General features: G+C 40.3%; 3 protein-coding genes across 4 annotated transcripts in view; 1 reads left to right on the top strand and 2 right to left on the bottom strand.

The window, feature by feature from the left end:
* The window catches only part of slc30a6 (solute carrier family 30 member 6), a 151721-nt gene extending 144198 nt beyond the window's left edge, over nt 1-7523 (bottom strand). The window contains exons 1-2 of the mRNA XM_060831338.1: nt 7324-7523; nt 1842-1879 (exon numbers count right to left, since the gene is read on the bottom strand). Of these exons, the coding sequence (XP_060687321.1) occupies nt 1842-1879; nt 7324-7504 (219 nt within the window). The 5' untranslated portion in view covers nt 7505-7523. The remainder of the gene's footprint in view (nt 1-1841; nt 1880-7323) is intronic.
* Nucleotides 7524-8351: 828 nt separating this feature from the next.
* On the top strand, nt 8352-15675 carry LOC132819686 (protein CEBPZOS-like). 2 transcript variants are annotated; one of them, XM_060831340.1, is made up of 5 exons: nt 8352-8479; nt 14070-14188; nt 14651-14695; nt 15209-15296; nt 15425-15675. In XM_060831340.1, exons 2-4 carry the CDS (start codon nt 14071-14073, stop codon nt 15283-15285), a joined length of 240 nt encoding a protein of 79 aa, XP_060687323.1. In that variant the 5' UTR covers nt 8352-8479; nt 14070; the 3' UTR covers nt 15286-15296; nt 15425-15675. The 2 variants fall into 2 exon arrangements, with proteins under 2 accessions (XP_060687323.1, XP_060687324.1); XM_060831341.1 differs by lacking the exon at nt 8352-8479 and adding an exon at nt 8504-8773.
* The window catches only part of cebpz (CCAAT enhancer binding protein zeta), a 38564-nt gene continuing 27442 nt past the window's right edge, over nt 14911-26032 (bottom strand). The window contains exons 8-16 of the mRNA XM_060831339.1: nt 24905-24973; nt 23910-23976; nt 22433-22533; nt 22164-22224; nt 18559-18740; nt 18049-18132; nt 16185-16243; nt 15830-15911; nt 14911-15525 (exon numbers count right to left, since the gene is read on the bottom strand). Of these exons, the coding sequence (XP_060687322.1) occupies nt 15383-15525; nt 15830-15911; nt 16185-16243; nt 18049-18132; nt 18559-18740; nt 22164-22224; nt 22433-22533; nt 23910-23976; nt 24905-24973 (848 nt within the window). The 3' untranslated portion in view covers nt 14911-15382. The remainder of the gene's footprint in view (nt 15526-15829; nt 15912-16184; nt 16244-18048; nt 18133-18558; nt 18741-22163; nt 22225-22432; nt 22534-23909; nt 23977-24904; nt 24974-26032) is intronic.

A 26032-nucleotide genomic window follows, 5' to 3' on the forward strand; every position in this document is an offset into this window, starting at 1 on the left:
ATCAGTTGACCCTGGAAAGTTCTCCTCACTAACAACTGGTTGCTTGTGCTCTTGGCAAAGCTATCCCATAGTCAAGACTAGTCAAGTTACAACCTGATAAAGGCATACTCACCAGATGATACTTTACAGACAGTCCCAGGATTTTCCAGTGCTATTCCTGGTTATGTTTTGTCCAGCTAGCCGGGCAGACCCAGCAGAAATGCTCCCTCTAAGCTGCACAGCTGGGTCTAGCAGCCACTCAATGTTCTGATGCATTCACTTCCAGCCACTGCTGCCCATGGCCCATAGAGGTGTGCACAGCGGCTGGAGAAAATAGAGGAAACCTAACCCAGCAGAGTCAGGAGACAGTGATTTCACAATCAACATCAACTCCAAGTCTCATGTGTTTTGTGGTATCTGGTCATATATTGGCAAAGAAATTTCCTACTAATTATCCACCTCTGTTGATGAATCAGTGCCCTCCAAGTTGAATACCACTTAGACGAAGCAGAGGGTTGCACACAACATAAGAACTAATAATACAAAATGTAATGTCATCTATTCATTGATCAATGGAAAGAACGAACAGATGTCAACTATTTAAAACTGGGTTACTTCAGGGTAGAACTATGATCAGCAAACAGAATGAACACATGAAAATCCGGAAGAACTACAGATAATGGATATCAGAAACAAAAACAGAAATTGATGTACAAGCTCAGCAGGTCTGGCAGTATCTGTGGAGAGAAGTCAGAGTAAACGTTTTGGGTTCTGAGGAAAGATCACTGGACACACAACGTTAACTCTGATTTCTCTCCACAGATGCAGGCGGACCTGCTGAGTTTTTCCAGTAATTTCTATTTATGTTTGAGAATGAATAAATGTATCATTTTGAGTTAAAAAAGTAAATGCAGGAGAAACTCCGCATACCTGGCAGCATCTCTGAAGAGAGAAACAGAGTTAACATTTCGAGCCTGATACAACTCTTGTTTTAAATTGTTGACAAAGAAATAGTAGATGATACAGATGGTGAGGATGCCCAGAATAAATGATAAATGAAGTGTTAACGGTGGTAAAGCAGAGTTTGATGTGTAAATTATGCATGGATGATAGGTGTGTAAAGGGTAAAAGGGTAAAGGACAAAGCCAACAAAATACAAACAAGATACAGCAAACTCAGCTTATGCTCTGGAGTTGTTGAACTCAATATTGAAACTTAGAAATTACCTAAATAGTCAATGAGGTTCTGTTATTAGACCTGGTGATGAGTTGCATGGGAGCAAGGTGGTAATCTCAGTTGCCTACTTTGAAACTGGAAACATCTTAACTGTTTCTTGCTCCATAGATGCAGCCAAGTTTCTCCAGCATTTTCTGTTTTTATTTCAGATTTCTAGCAACGTGCATTTTACTCTAAATTGCATGAATTGTTTGATTGGCTCTTCCTCCAATCCTCTTCAAAGGGGGAAAGCCTTGGCACGACTAAGCTCAATAATCTACTCTTTAATAGAAATAGTTCTAATAATCTTACATCTTATCACTCTACACTACTGCTACAGGTCTCCAAATTTATTTTAATTACGATCTAGAACACAAATGGTAAGCCTCCCACCCACATGCCATCTTAATAACATTAAAGATTTCAAAATGATGTTTCTGCTCATGAAACAAACTAATTGAAAACAATACTCTAAAGTACAATTAGTTAACACTAAAAAAAAAGGTGCCATCAGTTTCGAGGCAGAAGCGTTCCTGGGTATCTAGTCATCATTGTGACACAAGTTCCCTCGGACAGCATAGTCACAAGGTCATCAAGTTGTCACCCAAGTTGTGTATGAATAAAGAATAAGGGGAAATTGGACTTACCAAAAGATAAGTACTGGTATCCAGTTTTCTCTTGTACCCTGGAAGATCAAAAGAATTGATCAAATATATAACAGTTTATTCAAATCATGTAAAACATACTTTAACAGGAACCTTTTAAGTGGTTTAAATCCTTTAGAACAAATATCTTTAACATGTCATGAAAAACTCATGATTGAATGGGAAGCATTTTTATTGTAGTACTGGATTTTCCCAAATGGAAGCTCCTTTATACGCTTCAAAGCAAATTGTAATGTTGCATATTGAAAACATCAACTCTGCACTTCCTGTTTTGGAATAGTAGCCAAAAAAAACTGAATGAAAGCAACGGGGATTATAAAGATGAGTGTGGATGTAGGTTTGCTTGCTGAGCTGTAAGGTTCGTTTTCAGGTGTTTCATCACCTTACTAGGTAACAGTGAGCCTCTGGAGGAAGCACTGGTGGCATGGCCTGCTTTCTATTTATGTGTTTAGATTTCCTTGGGTTGGTGATGTCCATCAGGTAAACATATACTTCAAAGCAATAATATTGGCATCTTTATTAATGCAGATGCCACAATAAGCAGCATATGGGGGAGGTGATTAACTGTGGAATTATTGCTAGACTAATAATCCAGAAAGTCAGCTAATGTTTTGGGATTTTGGGTTTGAATTCCAACATGACAGATAGTGGAATTTGAATTCAATAAGAAATATCTGGAATTAGAAAATCTACCGATGACCATGAAACTACTGTTGACACAGTCAGAAAAAAAAAACCCATCTGGCTCACTAATATACTTCAGGAAATCTGCCTTCCTTACTTTGTCTGGTCTACATGTGACTCCAAACCCACAGCAATGTAGTTGACTCTCAAATGGCTTAGCAAGCCACTCAGTTGTATCAATCACTACAAAGTCTCAACAAGGAAATTTTCAAATTGAATGGCTGCAATAATAAGCGGCATTTGAACAGTCTGGTAATTTTATCCTTAATTTTATTTAAAAATCCTTAAAGACTTATGATCAGTATATACAATTGTCTCAGACACACTATAGGCAATATAAATGCTGAAATGTTGCAACATCAACACCAGGTCTCCTTCTCAATTGTGGAATATTTCTGTTGATAATTATTCAATTTTCTGGCAAAATTGCCAATCGGCCTTTTTATATTCTCACCTTCTTGCAAGAACACATCACTCGCATTGATCGTCACCTTGAATAGCTTTGCATTGTTAGGTTTGCTAACACTAGGGCAATGGTTAACACAGCTTTCAGGCTGTCAAATGCTTTCTGACATTCCTCTGTCCACTGGTATTTACTGCACGTCTTCAACAAGTTAGTCAGTGGAACAAACACGCTGATAAAATTTGGTATGAATATTCCATTAAAACCACTCAGTCCCAGGAATCATAGCACTGCTCTTTTCTTGAGGATATGGGAAACTCCTCAATAACCTTTGTTTTCACACCCAAAGGGGCCAATTTTCCATGTCAGAAATGGTCCTGTCAACCCTGCCAAGTCTTTCTACTAACATCTGGGGGCTAGTGCTAATATTGAGATAGCTGACTCACAGACTAGTCATATCCACAGAATCGTAACTTACAATGCTCCAGACACCATCACCACTCTGGATGTAGGCTTGTTTGCTGAGTTGGAAGATTCTCAAAACCCGCTACGCTTGATCAGTAGTGCTGCTGTCAAGCCATCCTTGGTATCTGCATCCTTGTTACCTTTCGTACTTTCTCTAAGCACTGTTCAACATGGAGGACTATTGATTCATCAGCTGAGGGAGGATGGTATGTGATAATCAAGCAGGAGGTTTCTTTGCCCAAGATATTCTAAAATCATGAGACGTTCTGGAGTCCAAAGTCAATATTGAGGACTCCCAGGGCGTCTTCCCCCAACTGTAAATCATCGTGCCTGCCACCTCTGTTGGGTCTATCGTGCCGGTGGGATAGGACACATCAAGTGGTGATGGTATTAGTGCGTTTTGAGAAGATTTGTAGCTCAGGTTGAGGTTCTGGATGTAGGTTTGCTCACTGAGCTGGAAGGTTCATTTCCAGATGTTTTGTCACTATACTAGGTAACATTTTCAGTGGACCTCCAGGCGAAGTACTGCTAATAATTCCTGCTTTCTATTTATATGTTTGTGTTTCTTTGGGTTGGTGATGTCATTTCCTGGGATGAAGTCACTGCCTGTTCTTTTTCTCAGGGGGTGATAGCTGGGATCTAACTCGATGTGTTTGTTGATAGAGTTCCTGTTGGAATGCCATGCTTCTAGGAATTCTTGTGCGTGTCTGTTTGGCTTGTCCAGACTACTCAGATCCGTTGGCATCATGGTAGCCCACCAACACACTAAAACAGCAGCTAATGAGTTTGAAAGACTCTATACAGAAAACAAACAAAACTAATGTCATTTACAAAATACCATGCAAGAACTGTAACAAACATTACAGTGGACAAACAGGCAGAAAACTAGCCACCAGGATACATGAACAACAACTATCCACAAAACAACATGACCCTCTCTCACTGGTATCCTGACACACAGATGAGGAAGGACATCACTTCAACTGAGACAACACATCCATTCTAGGACAAGCCAATCAGAGACACACACAAGAATTCCTAGAAGCATGGCATTCCAACCAGAACTCTATCAATGAAGACATTACCTAATAGAGTGACGAAACATCTGGAAATGAATCCTCCAACTCAGCGAACAAACCTATATCCAGAGTGGTGATGGTGTCTGGAGCATTGTAAGTTACGATTCTGTGAATATGACTAGATTCTGAGTCAGCTATCTCAATATTAGCACTAGCCCCCAGATGTTAGTAGAAAGACTTGGCAGGGTTGACAGGACTGTTTCTGACATGGAAAATGGGCCCCTTTGGATGTGAAAACAAAGATTATTGAGGAATTTCCCATATCCTCAACGAAAAGAGCAGTACTATGATTCCTGGGACTGAGTGGTTTTAATGGGATATTCATACCAAATTTTATCAGCGTGTTTGCTCCACTGCCTACTGCCCTAGTTTGGCAAAACCTATCAACAAACACATCACGTTAGACCCCATCTACCACCCCTGAGAAAAAGAACTGGAAATGACAACACCAACCCAAAGAAACCCAAACACAAATAGAAAGCAGAAATTATCAGCTTCGCCTGAGGCCCACTGAAGATGTTACCTAGTAGGGTGACGAAACATCTGGAAATGAACCTGCCAGCTCAACGAGCAAACCTACATCCAGAACTGATCATGCTGGCTGGATCCTAAAGGACATAACTGTTAGACAGGTGGTCAAGGAACCACTAAGAGGGAAAAACATACCTGACCTCATCCATACCAATTTTGCCAGCTACAGACAGTATTGCTAAGAGTGACCACTGCACAATCCTTGTGGACACTAAGTCCCAGCTTCACATTCAGAATGCCTCCCCGTCATGTTGTGTGACACTGTCAGCATGCTAAATGGGACAGACTTTGAACAGATCTAGCAACTCAAGACAGGGCATCCATGAGGCACTATGGGCCATCAACAGCAGTAGAATTGTACTCCAGCAGAATCTGCAACTTCATGATCTGACATATCCCCACTCAACCATTACCATCAAGCCAGGGTATCAACCCTGAGTCAATGAAGACTCAGAAAGAATTGCCAGGAGCAACATCAGACGCACCTAACATTAATGTATCAACCTGGTGAAGCTACCAAACAGGACTACCAGCATGCCAAACATAAGCAGCAGCAAATGATTGACAGAGGTACTCAATCCCACAACCAACGGATCAGACCCAAACACTGGAGTCCTGGCACATCGAGTCGTGAATGGTGGTGGACAATTAAACAACTCACTGGAGGCAGATGTTCCACAATATCCCCACCTTCAATGGTAGAAGAGCCCAACACTTTAATGCAAAAGATAAGGCTGAAGCATTCATAGCAATCTTCAGCCAGAAGTGCCAAGTGGATGATTCACCTCAGCCTTTGCCAGTGGTCCCCAGCATTACGCAGACCAATCTTCAGCCAATTTGCTCATTTCATGTGATATCAAGAAACAGTTATGGGCACTGTCAACATACCGGCAATCGTACTAAAACCTTGTGCTAGAGAACCTGCCACTCCTTCATCAAGCTCTACAAGTACATTACGACAATGGCATCTACCTGACAGTGGAAAATTGCCATCGAAAAATGTGGTGCTGGAAAAGCACAGCTGACATTTGAGGAGCAGGAGATTGATGTATCGAGCATAAGTTCTTCATCAGGAATGGCAGGGGGACTGAAGGAGGCTGAGAGATAAATGAAAGGGGGTGGAGCTGGGGGGAGAAGATAGCTGGGAATGTAATAGGTACATGATGGTGGGGTATAATGGTGATAGGTTGGACAAGAAGGTGGAGCGGATAGGTGGGATTCAAAATGGACAGGTAGGACAGATCAAGAGGGCGGTGCCAAGGTCAGGAATGGCACTACCTGGTCAGGTCCACACCCCCCCCTACAACCCACCCTCCCATCCTGGCACCTTCCCCTGCCGCCGGAGGAACTGTAAAACCTGCGCCCACACCTCCTCCCTCACCTCTATCCAAGGCCCTAAAGGAGCCTTTCACATCCAAAGTTTTACCTGCACATCCACTAATATCATTTATTGTATCCGTTGCTCCCAATGCGGTCTCCTCTACATTGGGGAGACAGGGCGCCTCCTAGCAGAGCGTTTTAGGAAACATCTCCAGGACACCCGCACCAATCAACCACACCGCCCCGTGGCCCGACATTTCAACTCCCCCTCCCACTCTGCCGAGGACATGGAGGTCCTGGGCCTCCTTCACCGCCGCTCCCTCACCACCCGACGCCTAGAGAAAGAACGCCTCATCTTCCACCTCGTAACACTTCAACACCAGGTCATCAATGTGGACTTCAACAGTTTCCTCATTTCCCTTTTCCCCACCTCACCCTAGTTCCAAACTTCCAGCTCAGCACTGTCCCCATGACTTGTCCGGACTTGTCCTATCTGCCTAGCTCCTTTTCCACCTATCCACTCCATCCTCTCCTCCCTGACCTATCACCTTCATCCCCTCCCCCACTCACCTATTGTACTCTATGCTACTCTCTCCCCACCCCAACCCTCCTCTAGCTTATCTCTCCACCCTTCAGGCTCACTGCCTTTATTCCTGATGAAGGGCTTTTGCCCGAAACATCGGTTTCGCTGCTCCTCGGATGCTGTGCTCTTCCAGCATCACTGATCCAGGATCTGGTTTCCAGCATCTGCAGTCATTGTTTTAATCTCGTTTTTCTTAGTGCCCCTCCCTATTCCCCCCAATTCCCCCACCTCCCTCCCCATTCCCCCCTTCCCATTTCCCCCAACCCCCCCTTCCCATTTCCCCCACTCCCCCTCCACATTCTCCCTACCTCCCTCCCTATCTTCCCGCCGCCCCACCCCCCAATCCATTCCATTCCATTCCGTTCTCTGACCGTGCCCCAGTGGCCGTTCCCCCCTCACCTTCCTCCTCCGCCTCCTTCACATTCACCACATCCACCGCCACCATGTCCGGCTTGTCCAGGCCGTTGCCGAACGGGAAGACCTTCCTCTCGGTCACCCCCGAGGGCACCACATCGGGCTTGGGCCCGAATTTGCGGGGGTAATAGTCCCCGCTCAGATACCGAGACGTGTCCTCCGCCATCTTGCTCCGCGGCCGCCGGCTCGGTCCAGCCCCGCCCACGCCATGGACCATTAAAGCTGGACCCCTGTCACCAGCACCATCTCAATAAACAAGAAATAAAACCCTTCCGTACAGCGGGTAAAAACCTTATATACCCAAAAAACCATCAGCCCGAAATACATTAATGCTTACTTCTTCACTCATCACTTTATGGTCTATAGATAGAAAATGTGTTGATGTGGGAACATTTCCTTGAACACAGATCACTGTTTATGTAATAATTCTTCAGTTCACTCGGAAACTCGACAGTTTTCTGGGTTTGCCAAAAAAAAAGTTCGCCTCCAATTGTAAATAATGAATCTAGAGGGATTTTGTAAAGTATACAGCCGCAAATGATAGTATTTCAAAATTACTTTGAGGGAGTTGAATTGAATTTATTGTCACGTGTACCGAGGCACCGTGAAAAGCTATGACTTGCTAGCAATACAGGCAGATCACAGAATTCAGTAGTGCAAAGGTAAGTTCGTTCGAACTAGATTTAAAAAAAAACTTTTAGGATTGTCAACAGGATTTCATCTATTTGCAAAGAGTGTTGGGATCCCATTCTGTAACCTGAAAACATTGATGTAACTGTTCTGCATTGAAGTAAGACATTTTATGGCTGAGATCATGTTAAAATATTAATGATGGAGGTGACTTTTATTTTTTTTTCCCGAACAGTGATACGGGATCAGCTACAACAAGTTGACAAAAAGTCCAGACAAAGTTGTGGTGGGGGGCAAGCCACTGAGAAAGGTGCAGGGAACTCGAAACAGTGCGAACGCGTTTAGAGGCGGTACGGTGTCCCGTACGGCGAGGGAGTGAAGTACGCAGACTCAGGATCCATCCGGGGCTCAGGTCACTTTCAAAGGTGCTCACGAGGACAGGACGTTACTCTCGGCTTTTGGTATTCGTCATCGTGCCGGCGGCTGACTGATCAGGGTTCACTGGCCCCAGGTAGGGTCCCGGCGCTGAGGCCATTTGGCCCATTGAGTCAGCAATAACCCTACAAAAACATCCCACCGTAACCTCACATCCACCATGGCTAATCTCCGTAGCCTGCATGTCATTGAACTGTGGAAGGAAACCCACACAAAAAGAGGGAGAGCTCGTGCAGATTCAATACCGTCATCCAAGGCTGGAATCGAACCTGAATACCTGGCGCTATGAAGCAGCAGTATTGACCACTGTGCCACCCAAATAATACTACTTTAACAGGAACACCTTATTTTGATAACAACCAGCTGACAGGTATATTGCAATACAAGTCATGTTCACCCAAGGTGCTTGTCTAAAGGGGCTCCCAGACATGAATTAGTGTCCTCTTCATCTGCAATGGTCAATCACAGAATTACTCCCCTAGATCATTGATGAAAATGGTTGGATCTAGGACACTAGCCTGTGCAACCTGGATTCTTGTGGTGCATTGATGTCTGTGTCTCTGGGCCAATGTTTATTCCCAACTTTATTTGGTTGAGAAAGGTGGTGCCTTGAATTGCTTTAGTCCTTGTGCTGCAGGAAATGCTGATATGAAAGGATTCCAGGATTTTGACCTGACACTGAAGGAACAGCGATATATTTCCAAATCAGAATAGTGAGTGGCTTGGAGTGAAATTTGTAGGTGGTGGTATTTTATGTATCTTCTCCTTCCATATGGAAGTGGTCTTGGGTTTGGAAAATTATGTCTTAGGAGCTTTAGTAAATTTCAACAGTGCATCATGTGGATGGTACACATTCCTGTTACTGGACATTGGTAACAGAGACAGTGGATACTTGTGGAGGTGGACTGTTTTATCCTGGATGGTCTCCAGCTTCTTGAGTGTTGTTGGAGCTGAACTCCAGGCAAGTGGGGGTATTCCATCACACCCTGACTTGTGCCTTGTAGATGGTAGACAGGCTTTGGAGAATCAGGTGGTGAGTTACTTGCTGTAGAATTCTTTGTCTTTGCCTGGCTTTTGTAACTACTATTTGTATGTTAAGTCCAATTGAGTTTTTGGTCATGGTAACCCTCATGGTGTTGATAGTAGGGGAATTCAGTGATGGTATTGCTACTGAATGTCCCATGGGACAATGGTTAGATTGTCCCTTTTTTGGAGGTGGTCATTATCTGGCATGTGTGTTGGAATGCTAGTTGGCACTCTTTAGCCAATGCCTAAATATTGTCTAATGCTGCATTTGAACATGGATTTCTTCAGTGTTTGAGTCACCGCAAATGACACTGAGTATTGTGTAAACATTGGTGAACATTGCTACTTCTGACCTTATCGTGGAAAGCTCATTGATGAGAATGGTTGAACCTAGGACACTACTCTGTGGAACTGGGGCTCTTGTAGTGCCTGTATCTCTGGGCCACTAAGCTTAGGTTCAAGTCCCACCTGCATCAGGGTTGTGTAATAGCATCTGTGAACAGTTTGATTAGAAATATCTACCCTGAGGAACTGCAACAATGACTGACCTCCAAACACAACCATCTTCCTTTCCACCAAGTATAACTCTCAGCAGAGAGCTTTGCCCCTTGTTCCAGTCTTGCTAGTGCCTCTTGATGCCACACTTGGTCACATGTGGCCTTAATGGCAAGGGCATGCACTCTTACCTCTGAAATTCAGTTCATTTGTCCATGTTTGAACCCAGGTTGTAGAGAGACAGGAGCTAAATGGCCCTGGTGGAACAGCAAACTGAGTGTCAGTGTGCAAGTGATGTTTGAATAGCATAATCCATCACTTTGCTGATCAAGAGTTGACTGATGGGGCAGTAATTGGCCAGGTTGGATTTGTCCTTTTTTTTTGTGTACACAATGTACCTGGGCAATTTTTCACATTTTTGGGTAGATGCCACTGTTGTAATTGTAGTAGAACAGCTTGACTAGGGGATGCGGCAAGTTCTGGAGCACAAGTCTTCAGTGCTATTGCTGGGATGTTGTCAGAGTCCAACATGTCCAGAAACCCGAGCCACTCTCCCCTACATCAAAGACATCTTGGAAATGACTGCCAGATTACTCATTATGGTAGCCCACAAACCCACTAAGACAGCATCTAATGAACTTAAAATATACTATGCAAACAAGAAGCAAAACTAATGTCATTTACAAAATACCTTGCAAGAAATGTAACAAACACTACATTGGACAAATAGGCAGAAAAGTAGCAACCAGGATATATGAACATCAACTAGCCATAAAAAGACATGAGCCACTCTCACTAGTATCCTTACATACAGATGAGGAAGGATGCCACTTCAACTGGGACAACACATCCATCCTAGAACAAGCCAAACAGAGTCAAGCACAGCATTCCAACTGGAACTTTATCAAAAAAAACATATTGATTTGGACCCCATTTACCACCCTGAGAGAGAAAAAACAGGAAATGAAATCACTACAGGAAATGATGTCACCAACCCAGGGGAACCTAAACACACAGATAGAAAGTGGGTCACAAACAATGTTGCTTCACCGAAGGCTCACTGATGATATTACCTAATACGATGATGAAACATCTGAAAATGCACCTCCCAGCTCAGCGAGCAAGCTTATATCTAGGGACCATAGTTTTTGCTGTATCCAATGTCTTTTGTATCCACATGCATTTGTGGCAGGCAGATTGCTGAGGATGACTAAGTATGTTTTTCTCTCGTTTCTCTCACAACCTGTTGAGGCACTGTCCTTTAACACTCGACCAGCTTGAACAGTAATGCTGCTATTCTTGGTGATGGACATTGAAATTTCCCAACCAGAGTACATTCTGCACCCTTGCTACACTCCGTGTTTCCTCCAAGTTTTGTCCAACATGGAGGAGCGCTACTAATTCAAGGGAGGAAAATTCATGTTAATTAGCACGAGGTTTCCTTGCCCATGTTTGAACTGGTGCCATGAGACTTCATGGTGGCCCAAGTTAATGTTGAAGACTCCCAGGCAACGCTCAACTATACGCTATTGTGCTACCATCTCTGCTGAGCCTGTCCTATTGGTGCGACAGGATGTATCAAGGGATAGTAATGGTGGTGTCTGGGATATAGTCGTATACACGGAATCATATCTTGTAGGTAATGGTTGTGAAAAACAAGTTGCAAGAGGCATAAAAAAAGTTGAGAGGGAGGTATTAACAGGTTAAGTAAGTGGGCACCTGACACTTGGGGGTACGTATACGGGAAACACAGAAAAATAGCACATAGGTAGAACAGGTAATCAGGAAGGCTAATGCAATATTGAGCCTGTAGGGAAGATTTGTTGCAACTATACAAGGTGTTGGTGAGACAACATCTGCAATACTGAGAGTGGTTTTGATCCACTTATTTAAGGAAGGATATTATTTCAATGGAAGCAGTTCTGAGAATATTCCCTGGGATGATTCCTGTTGTGCTGAAAATGTGTTGCTGGTTAAAGCACAGCAGGTCAGGCAGCATCCAAGGAACAAGAAATTCGACGTTTCGGGCCAGAGCCCTTCATCAGGAATCCAAGGACTCTGGCCCGAAACGTTGAATTTCCTGTTCCTTGGATGCTGCCTGACCTGCTGTGCTTTAACCAGCAACACATTTTCAGCTCTGATCTCCAGCATCTGCAGACCTCACTTTTTACTTGATGATTCCTGTTGTGGAGAGAATGTCTTATGAACAAAAGATAAACAGGTTGGGACTCGGCGTGTTGGAATTTAGACAAATGAGAGGTGATCTCATTGAAGCATATGGTATTCTTAAGAGGCTGACAGGGTAAATGTTGAGAGGATGCTCCCTTCATGGGAGATTCTAGGACCAGAGGGCATAGTCTCAGCATAAAGGGTTGTCAGTTTGTGACTTTGAGGAAGAATTCCTTCTGGGTTGTGTCTTTAGAACTCCTTGCCATAAAGAACTCTGGGACCAGAGTTTTTGTGTATATTGAAGGCTGAGCTAGATGGATTTTTGATCAATGGGTGAATCAGGGTTGCAGGGAAATGGATGTGAGGAATCTCAGATTAGCTAGAATTCCATTGAATAATAGAGCAGGTGCATGAAGCTGAACAGCCGACTTCTGTTCCGTTTTTAATCCTATAATCTGATGTTATCATCCCAATTTTTAGTAAGGAGGACATGACAGGGTCAGTATGGCTCTTTTTGCTGGTGCCAAAGTTTATGTCAAGTAGTCTGTCCAGTTTCATTTCTTTTTCAAGACTTTCTGGTGTTTGTTACAACTCAATGGCTTGCTAGGTCTTGCAGAGGGCAGTTAAGAGTCATTTGCATTGCTGAGTCTGCAGTCTATGTAGGCCAAACCAGATAAGGATGACTGTTTCCTTAGTGAACCAGATGGGTTTTCCAACAACGCAATTTGACAGTCTAAGGGCGACTATGAAAGCAGATTTTAAAATTGAATTCAAATACCATCTGTCATGTCAGCATTTGAATCTGGGCCTTGAGAACAGTACGTACTGTAGTGAATAGGTGAATGAACGTGCTGCATGAATAGCCTAGCCCTAAAAAGGGAGGTAATGGTCAATGATATTAAGGAGTTTATCATCTAGTCATTGCATCCTGAGGTGAGACATTTGTGGATATGTAAGTAAGGAATTCACTGACTACAATTTCATTCAGCTGGCTGCACAGAAATAAGTAGAATCATTTCAAAATTGTTCAGGTTTAAAACATTTTGGGTAGTTAGATGTTTAGGAGGATGCTTATTCTGGCAATCTATTTGTGATATGCTTATTAACTGTGACAGGACATTTGCTCTGATAATCCCATAACTTCTAAAAGAGAACAGTGACTTAAGTGTGGACAAATTACAATTATTGAACAGAATCTGGTTGAAAGATATCTATTAGGACACAAGGAATGTCATATTTCTGGTTCTGTAGAGGCCACTATGAACTTGTTGTGGCATATTTCAGTTTACTGTTTTGATAGTCAAATTGGACTGAAGAAATTAAATTGTCTCTGCTGCTTTTGGTGTATCTGCAGGGATTTAACTGAATTTTCTTTTAATTTCTTGCAGTGAAATTGAGAGAAAACATGTTCTTTTGACCAAGATTACTGCAGCAGAATACAATTCAGGATCAGATGCATTGCAAATTCTTAAAAACTATATTCTTGTACCTTTAAGAACCTAGAACAACATAGCACAGAACAGGTCCTTTGGCTCTTGATGTTGCGCCAACCGGTGAACTAATCTAACTCATTCCCCTACACTATCCCATCGTCATCCATGTGCTTATCCAAGAATAAGCACATAGCAATTGACTATCTTTTGATTAGGTTGACATTTTAATTCTTTGGCTTAGTTGGTAAATATTACTAATCTGATTCTAACATTACCTGTAACTAAGTGCAGAGTTATCCATTCTGTCCTGGTTAATAATAAAACCAGACTGTCTTATCACTTGTTTTGTGGAAAATTCATCCAATTTGCCTGTTGCATTTCCTGTATTATAACAGGAACTAAGATTCAAAAGTATGTCATTGGCTGTAAACCACTTGTGTGTCCAAGGATGTAGAAGATACATTTATATAGTAAGTACTTTTATATCTTGTAAATATGAATCAGATAAGTGTTTATGGACTCCTCCCTCCATTTCTCTTTAAGAATGTCACCCAAAACTATGGAACCATTCGTGAGACGACTCTTTAGGGGAGTTTTAATCGTGGAGGTTGCAGGAGTAATTGGAGCATACTGGCTGTTTCATAGGATGAATACCAGTCAAGGTAAGAATAACTTGATGCACCCACTGTTTTCCTTCAATGGAAAATTACTCAAGTAGAACTTCTCACCTCAGTTAATAATTCATTAATCTGGTACCTTTGCTGAAAAATACCAGAATAAAGGTATTTCACAAGGCTCTTGTAGCAGTGTTCCCTCAAGTACCATCTTCTCTACTATGCTTTAAGTTTGTTAAATGCTTTTAGATAAATTTATGGAAAGCATACCAGTTACTGCAGTGATTAACAATTCTGCTCAATTTCATACCAGAACTAACACCCACTGCTTCCCAACTGTTAATGTTTTCAGAATCTGTTTTGTGTAAAATTAGCAGTAACACTGCCCCTTTTGCTTTGTATTCCCAAAAAACAGTTTTCTTCAGGTAACAAAAAGTTTTTGTTCTTAGATGACTGCTTTAGACAACATGAAGATTATACAAATAAAATGCATTTTTCCCCCCCCCCCAGAGTTCAGACATTCCATAAACAAAAGATTTCCTTCTATTTTGGAAGGTGAGTACCAGTTCTAATTTGAGAGATGAGATTGTGCTGTAAGGCTTCAATTGTTTTGAAATTTCTAAACAGCTCTAAATTTAGTTTGAGGTCACAAATTCAGTTGAATTTATAAAGCTAGGCTTCAAGCATATCATGGAGAGTAAAACATAATCAAGGACAGTGTGAAAAAAGACTTGTCAGATCTCGAAAGAGCAAATATGGTTTAGTTTTATATGCTTTTACATACAGCAATTTTATACAAAACATAAAATTTCTAATCCATACTTCACAATTCATACATGCATACTGCTTGAATAGTTGAGATTCTGACATCTTCTGCATTTGTCTCTTAACAATCCTGTACTGTTTTCATGTTAATCTTTTAGTAAAGACTAAAGTTCTTATTTAAACTCTGAATCATCCAATGTCATAGAAAAGTCCTTCTGATTTGCATTGTCTTCATTTTTAAAGAAAATATACAGGCATCCATTTTATAATTTGATACAAAATAACTTGCTGTACTATTTTCAGTTTATTATAAATCCAATGAGTGGGCAGGAATTTATGGAATCAGAGAACAGGATCAGGAAACATGGTCCAACAAGTAACCAGTAAATACGTAAGTACAAAGTCTAAATCTATAAAAGTTGATTTACCAAGGAGGTTCGGAACAATTTTTGAATAAATAGTTTTACTAAGCTGTGTTCATCTCTTCTCTTTTAAAAATCTTTTGCGTTTATTTTGTAGTTTCCTGGCCTTGAATTTGTTCTTCTGCTTACGTAACGTCCGTGCGTCTTTGCCTCTGATCCACGCATCACGTTCGGCTTCCCACTGTAGCTGCTTTATACCTGGAGAAATAGCATGTTGATATTCTTCACTGAGCCACCATGTAATTTCCAAATGGAAAAGCTTTGACAATAGATAATTTAATGGCTAGTATCTAGCCAATGGGAGTTATATCTTGACTATTCAAATAAAGCATGAAATCAGATGTTAAATGATTGTAAATAACGTTTTTGTGACATTAAAGATTTATAAAATTAAGAATACGACTTTAGTTTAAGCATACCAAAAATCCCCAATTACTACTGATTCAAAGTGTATAACTGAAAATATTGGTATCAGAATAAAGTTAAAGGCTCAGTTACTTACTTGCTTTATCTTTGTTTGCCATTGCATTTATACCAATGTTGTCAAACTTTGATCCTGCATTTTCATCCAGCAAGTAACCAAACTATTCAAACAAAAATATTTAAATTTAGTTTCTGTCAAAGCATTACAAAAAATATAAAATACCTCTGCAGTAATCGCAATTTTTACTTTGTATATTTTGATTCAACTGAAGTTTGACTTTTGAGTTCTCAACAACAAGAATACTCCTCTTTGAAATATTGTGAATTACAAACTAGTAGAGCAATTTACATATGCATGCTAAGTACCGTAAAGTCTAACAGGATTGCTGTAATCTATTAATATCACCTTAAAATGACAATGTACTACTTCTCACCTCTTCTGCAGCAGCAGCCATGTTAATGTCATCCTTAATACCCTTTTTCGGTTTCTTTCCTGAAACAGTACATATAATTCAGAAAATTTGCAAGTAAATCAACCACTTAACAAAAGCTACTTTCAGCTCCTGTTAGAAATAGTTCAACGTGTATCAACCATTCACTACCCCCCTCCCCCATTTTAATTCGCCCTGCATGGTACTGAAAGATCATACAAAACAACAGTCAAGATTTCCATTCTAGTACCAAGCCAAAGTAGTGAGATGTACTACATTAATACAGTAAAAGATGCAAACTTTGAATCACTTTAATTCGTACAGTAAGGGATTGCTGGCTAGAACAGCCTTTTAACTTGGTACAGCCAGTTGGGATGGGTATTAAAAGTAAACCACATTGCTATGGGTCTGGAGTCACATGGGCCAGATCAGGTAAAGATGGAATGAGACGGCTTTTTCCAACAATTGATAATGGTTTCATGGCCATTATTAGACTCTTAGTTCCAGATTTAAAAAAAATATAAAATTTCAAATTCCACCATCATGGAATTCAAATCTAGGTCCCCAAAACATTTTCTGGATCTCTGGATTAACAATTCAGTAGACAAAATTTACTTTGATATAGGGGTTAATAATTCTAACACAAAAACATAATTTAGTTCAAGTATACAGGCCCAATCTGGTTATATTTTCTTTTAATTACCAGCTGTAAGAAAGCTCAGCAAACAGATATTTAAAACAAAATTACTTTTCTAATTACAATTTTAAGAATTTCAACATTATTGCTTCAATCTCTCCCAAAGGTTATGAATCTTGATAACATAGTTCTATAGATGGCAGAAACCAGCTTTGTTACCCAAACTGCTATTTTCTTTTCAAAATTTGACCATTATAGCTGGAAATGAATTGATTCTCACTCAGAGGAATCCTCTTCCAGCATTGACTGCCTGAAGAATTACAGGACTGATCTTTTAATTTAGTCACTATAACCTCATCTTTTCCTGGAAATGCACAGGTTAATTTTTCTTAGGTGTGTCCTTCACTGGATCAACTCATTAGTCACTGACTAAGAAAATCTAAGATACCGTTTCTTGGAAAATTAAGCATTTAAAGCATGACGTTAATGTAATAAAACTTCCACAAGATGGAAACACTGAATAGCAAAACAAGGAGAGGAGTGGAGAAATGAATAGTAAAATATACAAAAACATGACTCTGGATATCAAGATAGTGTTAGTAGTAGTTAGCTCAAGTTTACCACAAGAACATCAGTACTACTTGATTATGAAACTATAATCAGCCATAATTCACACTTCCTGGAGTGTCGAAGACTGAGAGGTGACCTTATAGAGGTTTATTGTGGGGCATGGATAGGGTAAATAGACAAAGTCTTTTCCCTGGAGTCGGGGAGTCCAGAACTAGAGGGCAAAGGTTTAGGGTGAGAGGGGAAAGATAGAGACGTGACCTAAGGGGCAACTTTTTCACACAGAGGGTGGTACATGTATGGAAATGAGCTGCCAGAGGAAGTGGTGGAGGCTGGTACAATTGCAACATTTAGGAGGCATTTGGATGGTATATGAATAGGAAGGGTTTGGAGGAATATGGGCCAGGAGCTGGCAGATGAGACTAGATTGGATTGGGATATCTGGTCAGCATGGATGGGTTGGACCGAAGGGTCTGTTTCCATGCTGTACATCTCTATGACCATGTGACTTAGTGACAGGCTGCATGAATAATTTATATTTCGACATTAGTGAAAACCCAAGTTATCGTTTAGGAGAAGTGAAATTAGAGTAAAAATGTCAAATGTTCTACAAAGCAGACCAATTAAAGCACTGACTGATAATTTCCAGAAGTAATTTTGTACCTGAAATAAATTTGGCGAAATCAATGTCTTTTTTCCTTTTGCCAGATGTTTTACACTTCTTGATTGCTGATACACTGTTGACCTCTGCATATTTGTGAAAAAGTATTGAGTGTAATTCTGGTTAAATTACTTGTACTGTATAAAAATTCTAATGTCAACTGATTATAGATTTGTGCAAAGAACAGGAAGTTTGAAAATACAGTTAGCAACAAATTTCTTTCAAGATCTGAAAGATGCGTTTATTATGTATTCTCACCTACCAGTTAATTTTCATTCACTTATTAACTCATGAACCAACTTAATATCATTCTTTAGTGCCCAATAAGTACTGTATTTGAAAAAGTACATCAAGTTAAATACCATCCAATGTGGTTTATAAAAGTGAAGATTTTGATTTATAAATACTTAGCTTCTCTGAAGTTCATTGCATTCATCAGGATAAAAGGCAGACCTACCTTTACTGTAAAATTAAGTTTTATTATGTAATATTGCAGCAAGCATAAATAGTACCTTCGGAATCATCCAGTTCATCCATAAACATGCCACCATCTTCTCCAACCCCTTCCTCAAAGTCTTCTTCATCCAAGCTTCCTAATGATACTTCATCATCATCCAAGTCACCCATATCATCATCTTCGAGGTCTGAATCAGCTTCAACTTGCTTTGCATTTTTTGACTGCTGTTTCATATTACTATGAAAATAGTTGACATTTGTTTTGACAAGTAAACAGCTTATTTTTTGCTATTGCCCAATAATGATGCTTTGCTATAAATTTATGAAAATTGGTTAGTTTCCCCTTTTGTGATCGGAAAGCATGACACCAAATTCCCCATTATGTTAGTGATGCTTTTTGCTTCCATTCGGTGTTGGGGATGCAGCATCTTCTCACACAGTAAGAAATTAAAAAAATTATTCGGTTAGCAAATTTGTTCAAATAATACATAAAAGTGAACAAAACTGATGTGACTTTCGAATTACAAAGTTAGTTCCCAAACAGAGTCTCTGGAATGTTGACTCTGGTTTCTCTCCACAGTTGCAGTTACACCTGTTGAGTTTTTCTAGCAATTTGTTATTGTTTGCGATCTACAGCAACTGTAGGTTTTTTTTAAAAGTACTTTATATATTCAGCCTGCATGAAAATGCAAATTGAGCTGGACATCTGCTCACAAAAGCACAATAGAATGTTCAGTGTAGTCAAAATAAATTTAAGCAGAGAATGGCATTAAATTGGCTTGATGTAAGACCCCTGTTCTGCAAATCTGACATGCAGATTTCTGATGGCAAATAATCATGATTTCTAATCCAATAAGTAAACTCCATTGATTAAAAATACTTTAATTTAATTGTCAAGGCTATGGAGTACCAAATCAAAAGACAAATTGTTCCTCAAGATTGCACTGAGCTACAACAGAATAATTCAGCAAGCTATAACCTTAAAGATCAGTGTGACACTAAAATTAGGATGACATCAGAAAATTTGGCTTGAGGTGTTTCACAAAATGATCACCCAGTCTGTGCTTAGTTCAATTTTACTAGATAACATTAGGAGGATTATGTGGCAGTGCGTTGCTTGACTCAAAATGAAGTTCAAGCACTTCAGATCAGAAACTCTGCCTCTCCATCTTGTTCTGTTTTTTTTTGTCCTTCCCCTTAATTTTCCCGATTTTGTATTGTTTCTTTCTTTCACATTTCATTCAGTTGTAGCCATTCATACCTCATTTGGACACAACTTTTAATTCTTCATCACATGTATTGGCACTCATTTTGCTTATTGTATTATGTTTGACTGGGATGCTCTTTGGACGGCCTTTGTTAACTATGATTTCAATGCAAAAATGAGGACTGTAGATGCTGGAAGCCAGAGTTTAGATCAGAGTGGTGCTAGAAAAGCACAGCAGGTTAGGCAGCATCCGTGGAACAGGAAAATCGACGTTTCAGGCCTTCATCAGGAATAGAGGTAGGAAACCTCCACTCTGGATTATGGGCTTTTGCTGAGCTGTTGTGCTTTTCTTGCACCACTCTGATCTAAACTCTGGGTTTCCAGCAAAAACCTTTTGTCAGGAATAGAGGCAGGAAGCTTCCACGCTGGACGCTTCCTGCCTCTATTCCTGATGATGGGCTTTTGCCCGAAACGTCGATTCCTGTTCCTCGGATGCTGCCGGACCTGCTGTGCTTTTCCAGCACTACTCTGACCTAAACTCTATGATTTCTATGTCTAAAAATTCGGCTACTCAAATTTTTGTCAACCTGTAACTTCCTGTTTCCATCACAAAACTTACTGTGCCTCCTAACATAAGTTGTTGTCAGCAAAGCCAATATATAACTCTACATTCCTTCATCCAAACCCTAAATTTATAAGTGCAGAGGAAAGAGAAGATTGCAGATGCTGGAGATCAGAGTCAAAGAGTGTGGTGCTAGAAAAGCACAGCCGGTGAGGCAGTGTCTGAGGAGCAGACGAATCAAAGTTTTGGGCATAAGCTCTTCATCAGGAATGAGGCTTATGGGGCAAGGGGGCTGAGTGTTAAATAGGAGGGGGTGAAGCTGGGGGAAATGTAGCCAGGAATGCAATAGGTAGATGGTGGTGGGGGTGAAAGTAATAAATCAGAGAGAAGGGTGGAACAGATAGGTGGGAAGGAAGGTGGACAGGTAGGACTGTTCAAGAGGGTGGTGCTAAGTTGGAAGGTTGGGGGGGGGGGGGGGGGGGGAGGGAGGAGGGAGTAGGAGGAGGGAGGAGGAGGAAACGGGGAAACTCTGAAATCCACATTGATCTCCTGTGGTTGGAGGGTCCCAAGGTGGAAGAGGAGACGTTCTTCCTCCAGGTGTCGGATGGTTAGGGTTTGTCAATGGAGGTGGCCCAGGACCTTCCCTTCATGACTCCCTTGTCAGGTTCACACTCCCCACCAACCCACCCTCTCCCCCTGCCTACACAAGAAGCACAAAACCTGTGCCCATACCTCCCCACTCACCTCTGTCCAAGGCTCCAGAGGATCCTTCCACATCTGACAGAAACTTTCCTGTACTTCCACACACCATCTACTATATCTGTTGCACCCAATGTGGTCTCCTCTACATTGGGGAGACAGGACACCAACTTGCGGATCGTTTCAGAGTACATCTCTGGGACACCTGCACTAACCAATCCCACCGGCCTGTGGCTGAAAGCTTTTTAAATCACACTCTGCCAAGGACATGCAAGTCCTGGGCTGCCTCCATCGCCAAACCCTAACCACCTAACACCTGGAGGAAGAATGCCTCATCTTCCAGCTTGGGACCCTCCAACTACAGGGGATCAATGTGGATTTCACCAGTTTCCCGGTTTCTTCTGCCCCCACATTAACCCCGTCCCAACTTTCTAACTTGACATTACCCTCTTGAATGGTCCTACCATCTTCCTTCCCTCCTAGCTCTCCAACCTCCTCTCCGACCTAGCATTTTCACCCCCACCATCATCTACCTATCACATACCCAGCTACCTTCCCCTGAGCCCCACTCCCTCCCATTTATCTCTCAGTCACCTTGGCCCACAAGCCTCATTCCTAATGAAGGTTCTATGTCTGAAACGCTGATTCTTGAATGCAACCTGACCTGCTGTGCTTTTCTAGCACCACGCACCTCAACCCTAAACTTTTAGGTGTATGATGAGGAACCAAGGGCCTCGCTCAAGCTTCCCAGAAGCATCACTTGCTACATTTTAACAATCAGAAAACAAACAACCGTGGGTGCTGGAGATCTGAAACAAACAAAAGCAGAAAATGCTGGAAATATGGTAGCATTGTGGACTGAAAACAGAATTAACGTTTTGATTCTGGTGACCCTTCTTCAGAACTTGTTCCTTTGTTTCTAATTTCTGCATCCTACAAACAATCGTATTTGCTGATAATCTCATGTGCAAGACTTTAGCAAATGCTTCTGGAAATCCATATATAAACACACAACATCCTAATACGCTAAACTCTGCTGAATGACAGGGCTTAGAATAATTGTCAAAAATCGACAGGCAAAAACGTGAGTTTACATCAGAAAAATTGACCAAAACAGAGTACACTAAAGAGCAAGTTACTTCTGAAGAAAAATTGCAGCATTTAGCAGATCTGTACAACAGAATAAATCTTACCTGGCAAAATCTAAACTGTTAGCAATTAATCTGTCGTAAGACTTTTCTCCTTCATAGAAATCTGAAATGGCAAAATGTAAAGATAAACATAACTTGAAATATTGCATTTATATTGCAGTGAAACAACACTAGATAAAATCACTGAGAAGAGGAACTATCATAGATAGATATTGCCTACCACCACCACTCTACATGTTAGTTAGTCAAAATTCTATTTATCAGCTGCATACCTTTCAACGCACATTCAAATCTAGTTTAACAATACTTACCAAGTAGCTGCTCAAACTCATCATCATCTACATCTTCCACAGCTTCATCACTTCCTCGAAATCTTTGCTGCTTTTTCAATGCGTTAAGTCTTTTGTAATATCTGAATAAAATTACCATCCAATAGATTAGATACTTTAGACGTCAAAGCTGTTAAAATCTTAAGTTTTGTTACCACTGGATTCAAAACTGATGGTGACCTCATCTCTATGTCAGTTAAAACTTTAAATATCACAGGTATGTTGAAAAATAGCAGCCAAATCTGTGTTGCAGATTGTAGTCATAGGTTCAATTATTGGAGCTAAAAACTTAAAAAGAAACATTAGTCATGTACTTTTCAAATAAGCTTTCTACTTAGATTACCAACCTTCCATGCTGGTATATTAAATATCCTGAATTTCTGTGTCACGGTGTGGTTCAGAAGAAGGAGGCATTATAAAATAACATTGAAACTGAACGTGACCTGCTGCTTCAGACAACTAACACAGAAGAAATATACTTATGCTTGTTACTCATTGTACACTTATGAATATTGGCTGGCAAGGCCTGCATTTATGACATGTCCACAATCCATATTTAAACTTACATTTATATTGCACCTTTTAGTTTATTAAAATATTGCAAGCAGCTTTACAACAATGTAATTAGTCAAAATAAATTAACACCAAGCAAGGAAACATGAGTATAAGATTATGAGCATCAAGCAGCTGAAAGTAGAAAGCAGGGGTACAAAAGTCAGAAATCTCTGCAGCATTAATCAAAAGATTGAAGGTGGTAACAGAAGATAGTTGAGGATTTGGAGAGATTTGACCATAAGGTGTCATCAGTGTATATGTGAAATCTGGTGTTTTTAAGAGTCTTCAAGGAGCAACATATAGTTAAGAAATAAAAAGAGTGGAGGGTTTTTATAGTAGTGGTATCCCTACCACTGAGCTAGGAGATCTGGGTTCAAGTCCACCTGCTCCAGAGCTGTGGAATATTGTCTCTGAACAGGTTGCATAGAAGATATGAAAATGTAAGGTGGAAGCAGAGATAGATCCTGCTAAGACACCATAGAGTCATAGAGATGTACAGCACGAACACAGACCCTTTGGTTAAACCCGTCCATGCCGACTAGATACTCTAATCTAATCTAGTCCCATTGTCTATTCTATCCATGCCCCTCATGATTTTATAAAGATCACTGAGGTCACCCTCAGCCTACAACACTCCAAGGAAAAAAAAGGAGTGCATGAATGGGAAGGCAAGCCATTACAGGATATTTTCTAGTTAGAACTGGATAGATAAGAATGTCACAGGAAGCTGCACAGGAGGGAGAAACTACAAAGCGGAGTGATCATAGTGTTTTTAGTGACGTCCCACCATTCCTTGTAAAGCACTCTGACATGTTACATTAATTTATTTCTTCTCAAAAGTATGTGATATTGTATCAATCCCCATCAGGTACACAATGACAAATTTTAGAAGCAAATGTCTTACCTGTGGAAAAATATTTCATCCACTGGGATCTGGCTCTCTTCACGTTCAATAAACTTCTGACTATTCACTGTAAACATTATAAACCAAATCAATGTTAAGAAGTCTGTTAAGTCCCATTTTAGATTTAATCCTATGAAGTAAGGATTTAAGTTTTATAATAAAAGAGGACTCATTTGCCACCTTTGATGGAAGTATGACTTAAAGAGGTATCAATGAATTTAAAGATGTGACAATAGATGAAATATTAGATTGCAAATCTGCTTACTCAATGCAGAACCATATTTAACCCATAAGATTTGCTTAAATTCATCTTAGTTCAATGATGTAGCTGACCAGATTTTCTACATTATTTTGTTGAATTCCAAAGTACTTCCAAACATCTCACTAATTTTCTCCATAAGCAAGTATGACAAACCCTAACTTATAAACAAAAATCTACAAGTCACTCATGAAAAATATGATTTAATAGCAGGAGTTATGAAAGTAAATGATAGGACTTGATTGTGATCTTCAACAAATACTTTTCCATGCTCTTTCCTCATGTCCACAATTCACCAAACCCACAGTTAAAGCACTGTGAATAGTGTTCTCTTTCTAATGGTGGGGAAATTTCAACCATCTTCTGCCACCATACATAAATCGTCACTTTTTATATTCCACAGCTATGATCAGCTAACTCAGTACAGACCAGTGACTTCTTTGATCTGTATCACTCAATATCACATCATAGTGCACGTAACTAACAAGTTTTGGGAAGGCTAGTTGTGAATTCAATAATAGCAACAAGATTTAATGAATAGAAAACATTGGAATCCATTCCAAACCTGAACTATAATACATGGCTTTTACAATCATGATTGTGTAAAGTCTTTGTATAGATATAGCTGTAATAGGAAAATAAATATACATTTTCAAAATGCAGAATCCCAAACGTGGTTAAAGCAAAATTAATCACTGTATTCCAATGCTGGATATACTGTTGGTTCATTAATTACCTGGCAGGTTACGCACATCATTCAACAGAAGTTTCCTTTTAGGCTGCATCACTACACTGTCAGTGTTTTCTACAAAACAAAGACGACATTTTGTCAAAAGACTAATCCATGTCAAAGAATGTTATTAAATGTACATATGAAAATGAAAAAGCCAATGAGGTTACATTCTATACCATCCTGGTGTATCTAATGTGCATAATAATCCACAACCTTGCCTACTATTGCATATGAAGAAAGTGAGATCTGCAGATGCTGGAGATAACAGTTGAGAGTATGGTGCTGGAAAACAATAGGTCAGACAGCATCTGAGGAGAAGGAGAATCAACGTTTCAGGCTTTGCCCCTTCATCAGGAATACACTATTGTATATACATTATCTAGACTATAGAACATCTCCGTTTTTTCCAACATTCATTATCTTGTTACTTTACATATATAATGTCAATAATAATTTTATCCATACTCAGATAACCACAGACAAACATAAACTGGCTGCTGGACATATTTCCATTCAATGTATGGAAGAGAAATTACACAGGCTGAGGCTAATAGACAAGTCATGCTTATGCCAGCTCTCAGCAAGAGTAACTGGGCTTGACTTCCAAGATATCTGAAGAGAAACATAGGAAATAGTCCCATTTGGGTCTACTGCCCTTTACCTTAGCAACGGAACTTAATGTCCATATTACAGAAGATTAACAAAAAATTGTTTTCACACAGAAGAATCATGTTTATATACTGCTTTTTACACCACTGGATGTCACAAAACACTGATAATGACTACAAAAACTTAAGTTTTTTTTGTACTGTCACTTGAGGAATAAATATCGGCCAGAATGCCGGCAATAACCCCCTTAATCATCTTCAAAACACTGCCACGCAATTATTCACATGCAGTAGAGCAGGCAGATAGGGCCTTAAGCTTGATGTTTCATCCAAACAATGGCACCTTCAATACCGCTATGCTCTCTCAGTATTGCACACGAGTATCAATCTTGATTTTTCTTTTTTTGCTCAGATCTTGAAGTAGGACTGGAACCCAGAACCTTGAGTGACTCAGAAGAAAGCACGCTACCAACGACACCACAGTTAACACATAACTAGATTCAAATGCAATAATGTATGTTTT

Source organism: Hemiscyllium ocellatum, chromosome 10 (assembly GCF_020745735.1).
Source record: "Hemiscyllium ocellatum isolate sHemOce1 chromosome 10, sHemOce1.pat.X.cur, whole genome shotgun sequence".
NCBI classification, from domain to species: Eukaryota; Metazoa; Chordata; class Chondrichthyes; order Orectolobiformes; family Hemiscylliidae; genus Hemiscyllium; species Hemiscyllium ocellatum.

Bases quoted from the DNA above. Each gene is read 5' to 3' on its own strand.
- LOC132819686 (XM_060831340.1), top strand. From the start codon at position 14,071: ATGTCACCCAAAACTATGGAACCATTCGTGAGACGACTCTTTAGGGGA. The intron at 14,189-14,650 runs GTAAGAATAACT...CCCCCCCCCCAG, and splicing joins TAGGATGAATACCAGTCAAG to AGTTCAGACATTCCATAAAC. The intron at 14,696-15,208 runs GTGAGTACCAGT...TACTATTTTCAG, and splicing joins ATTTCCTTCTATTTTGGAAG to TTTATTATAAATCCAATGAG.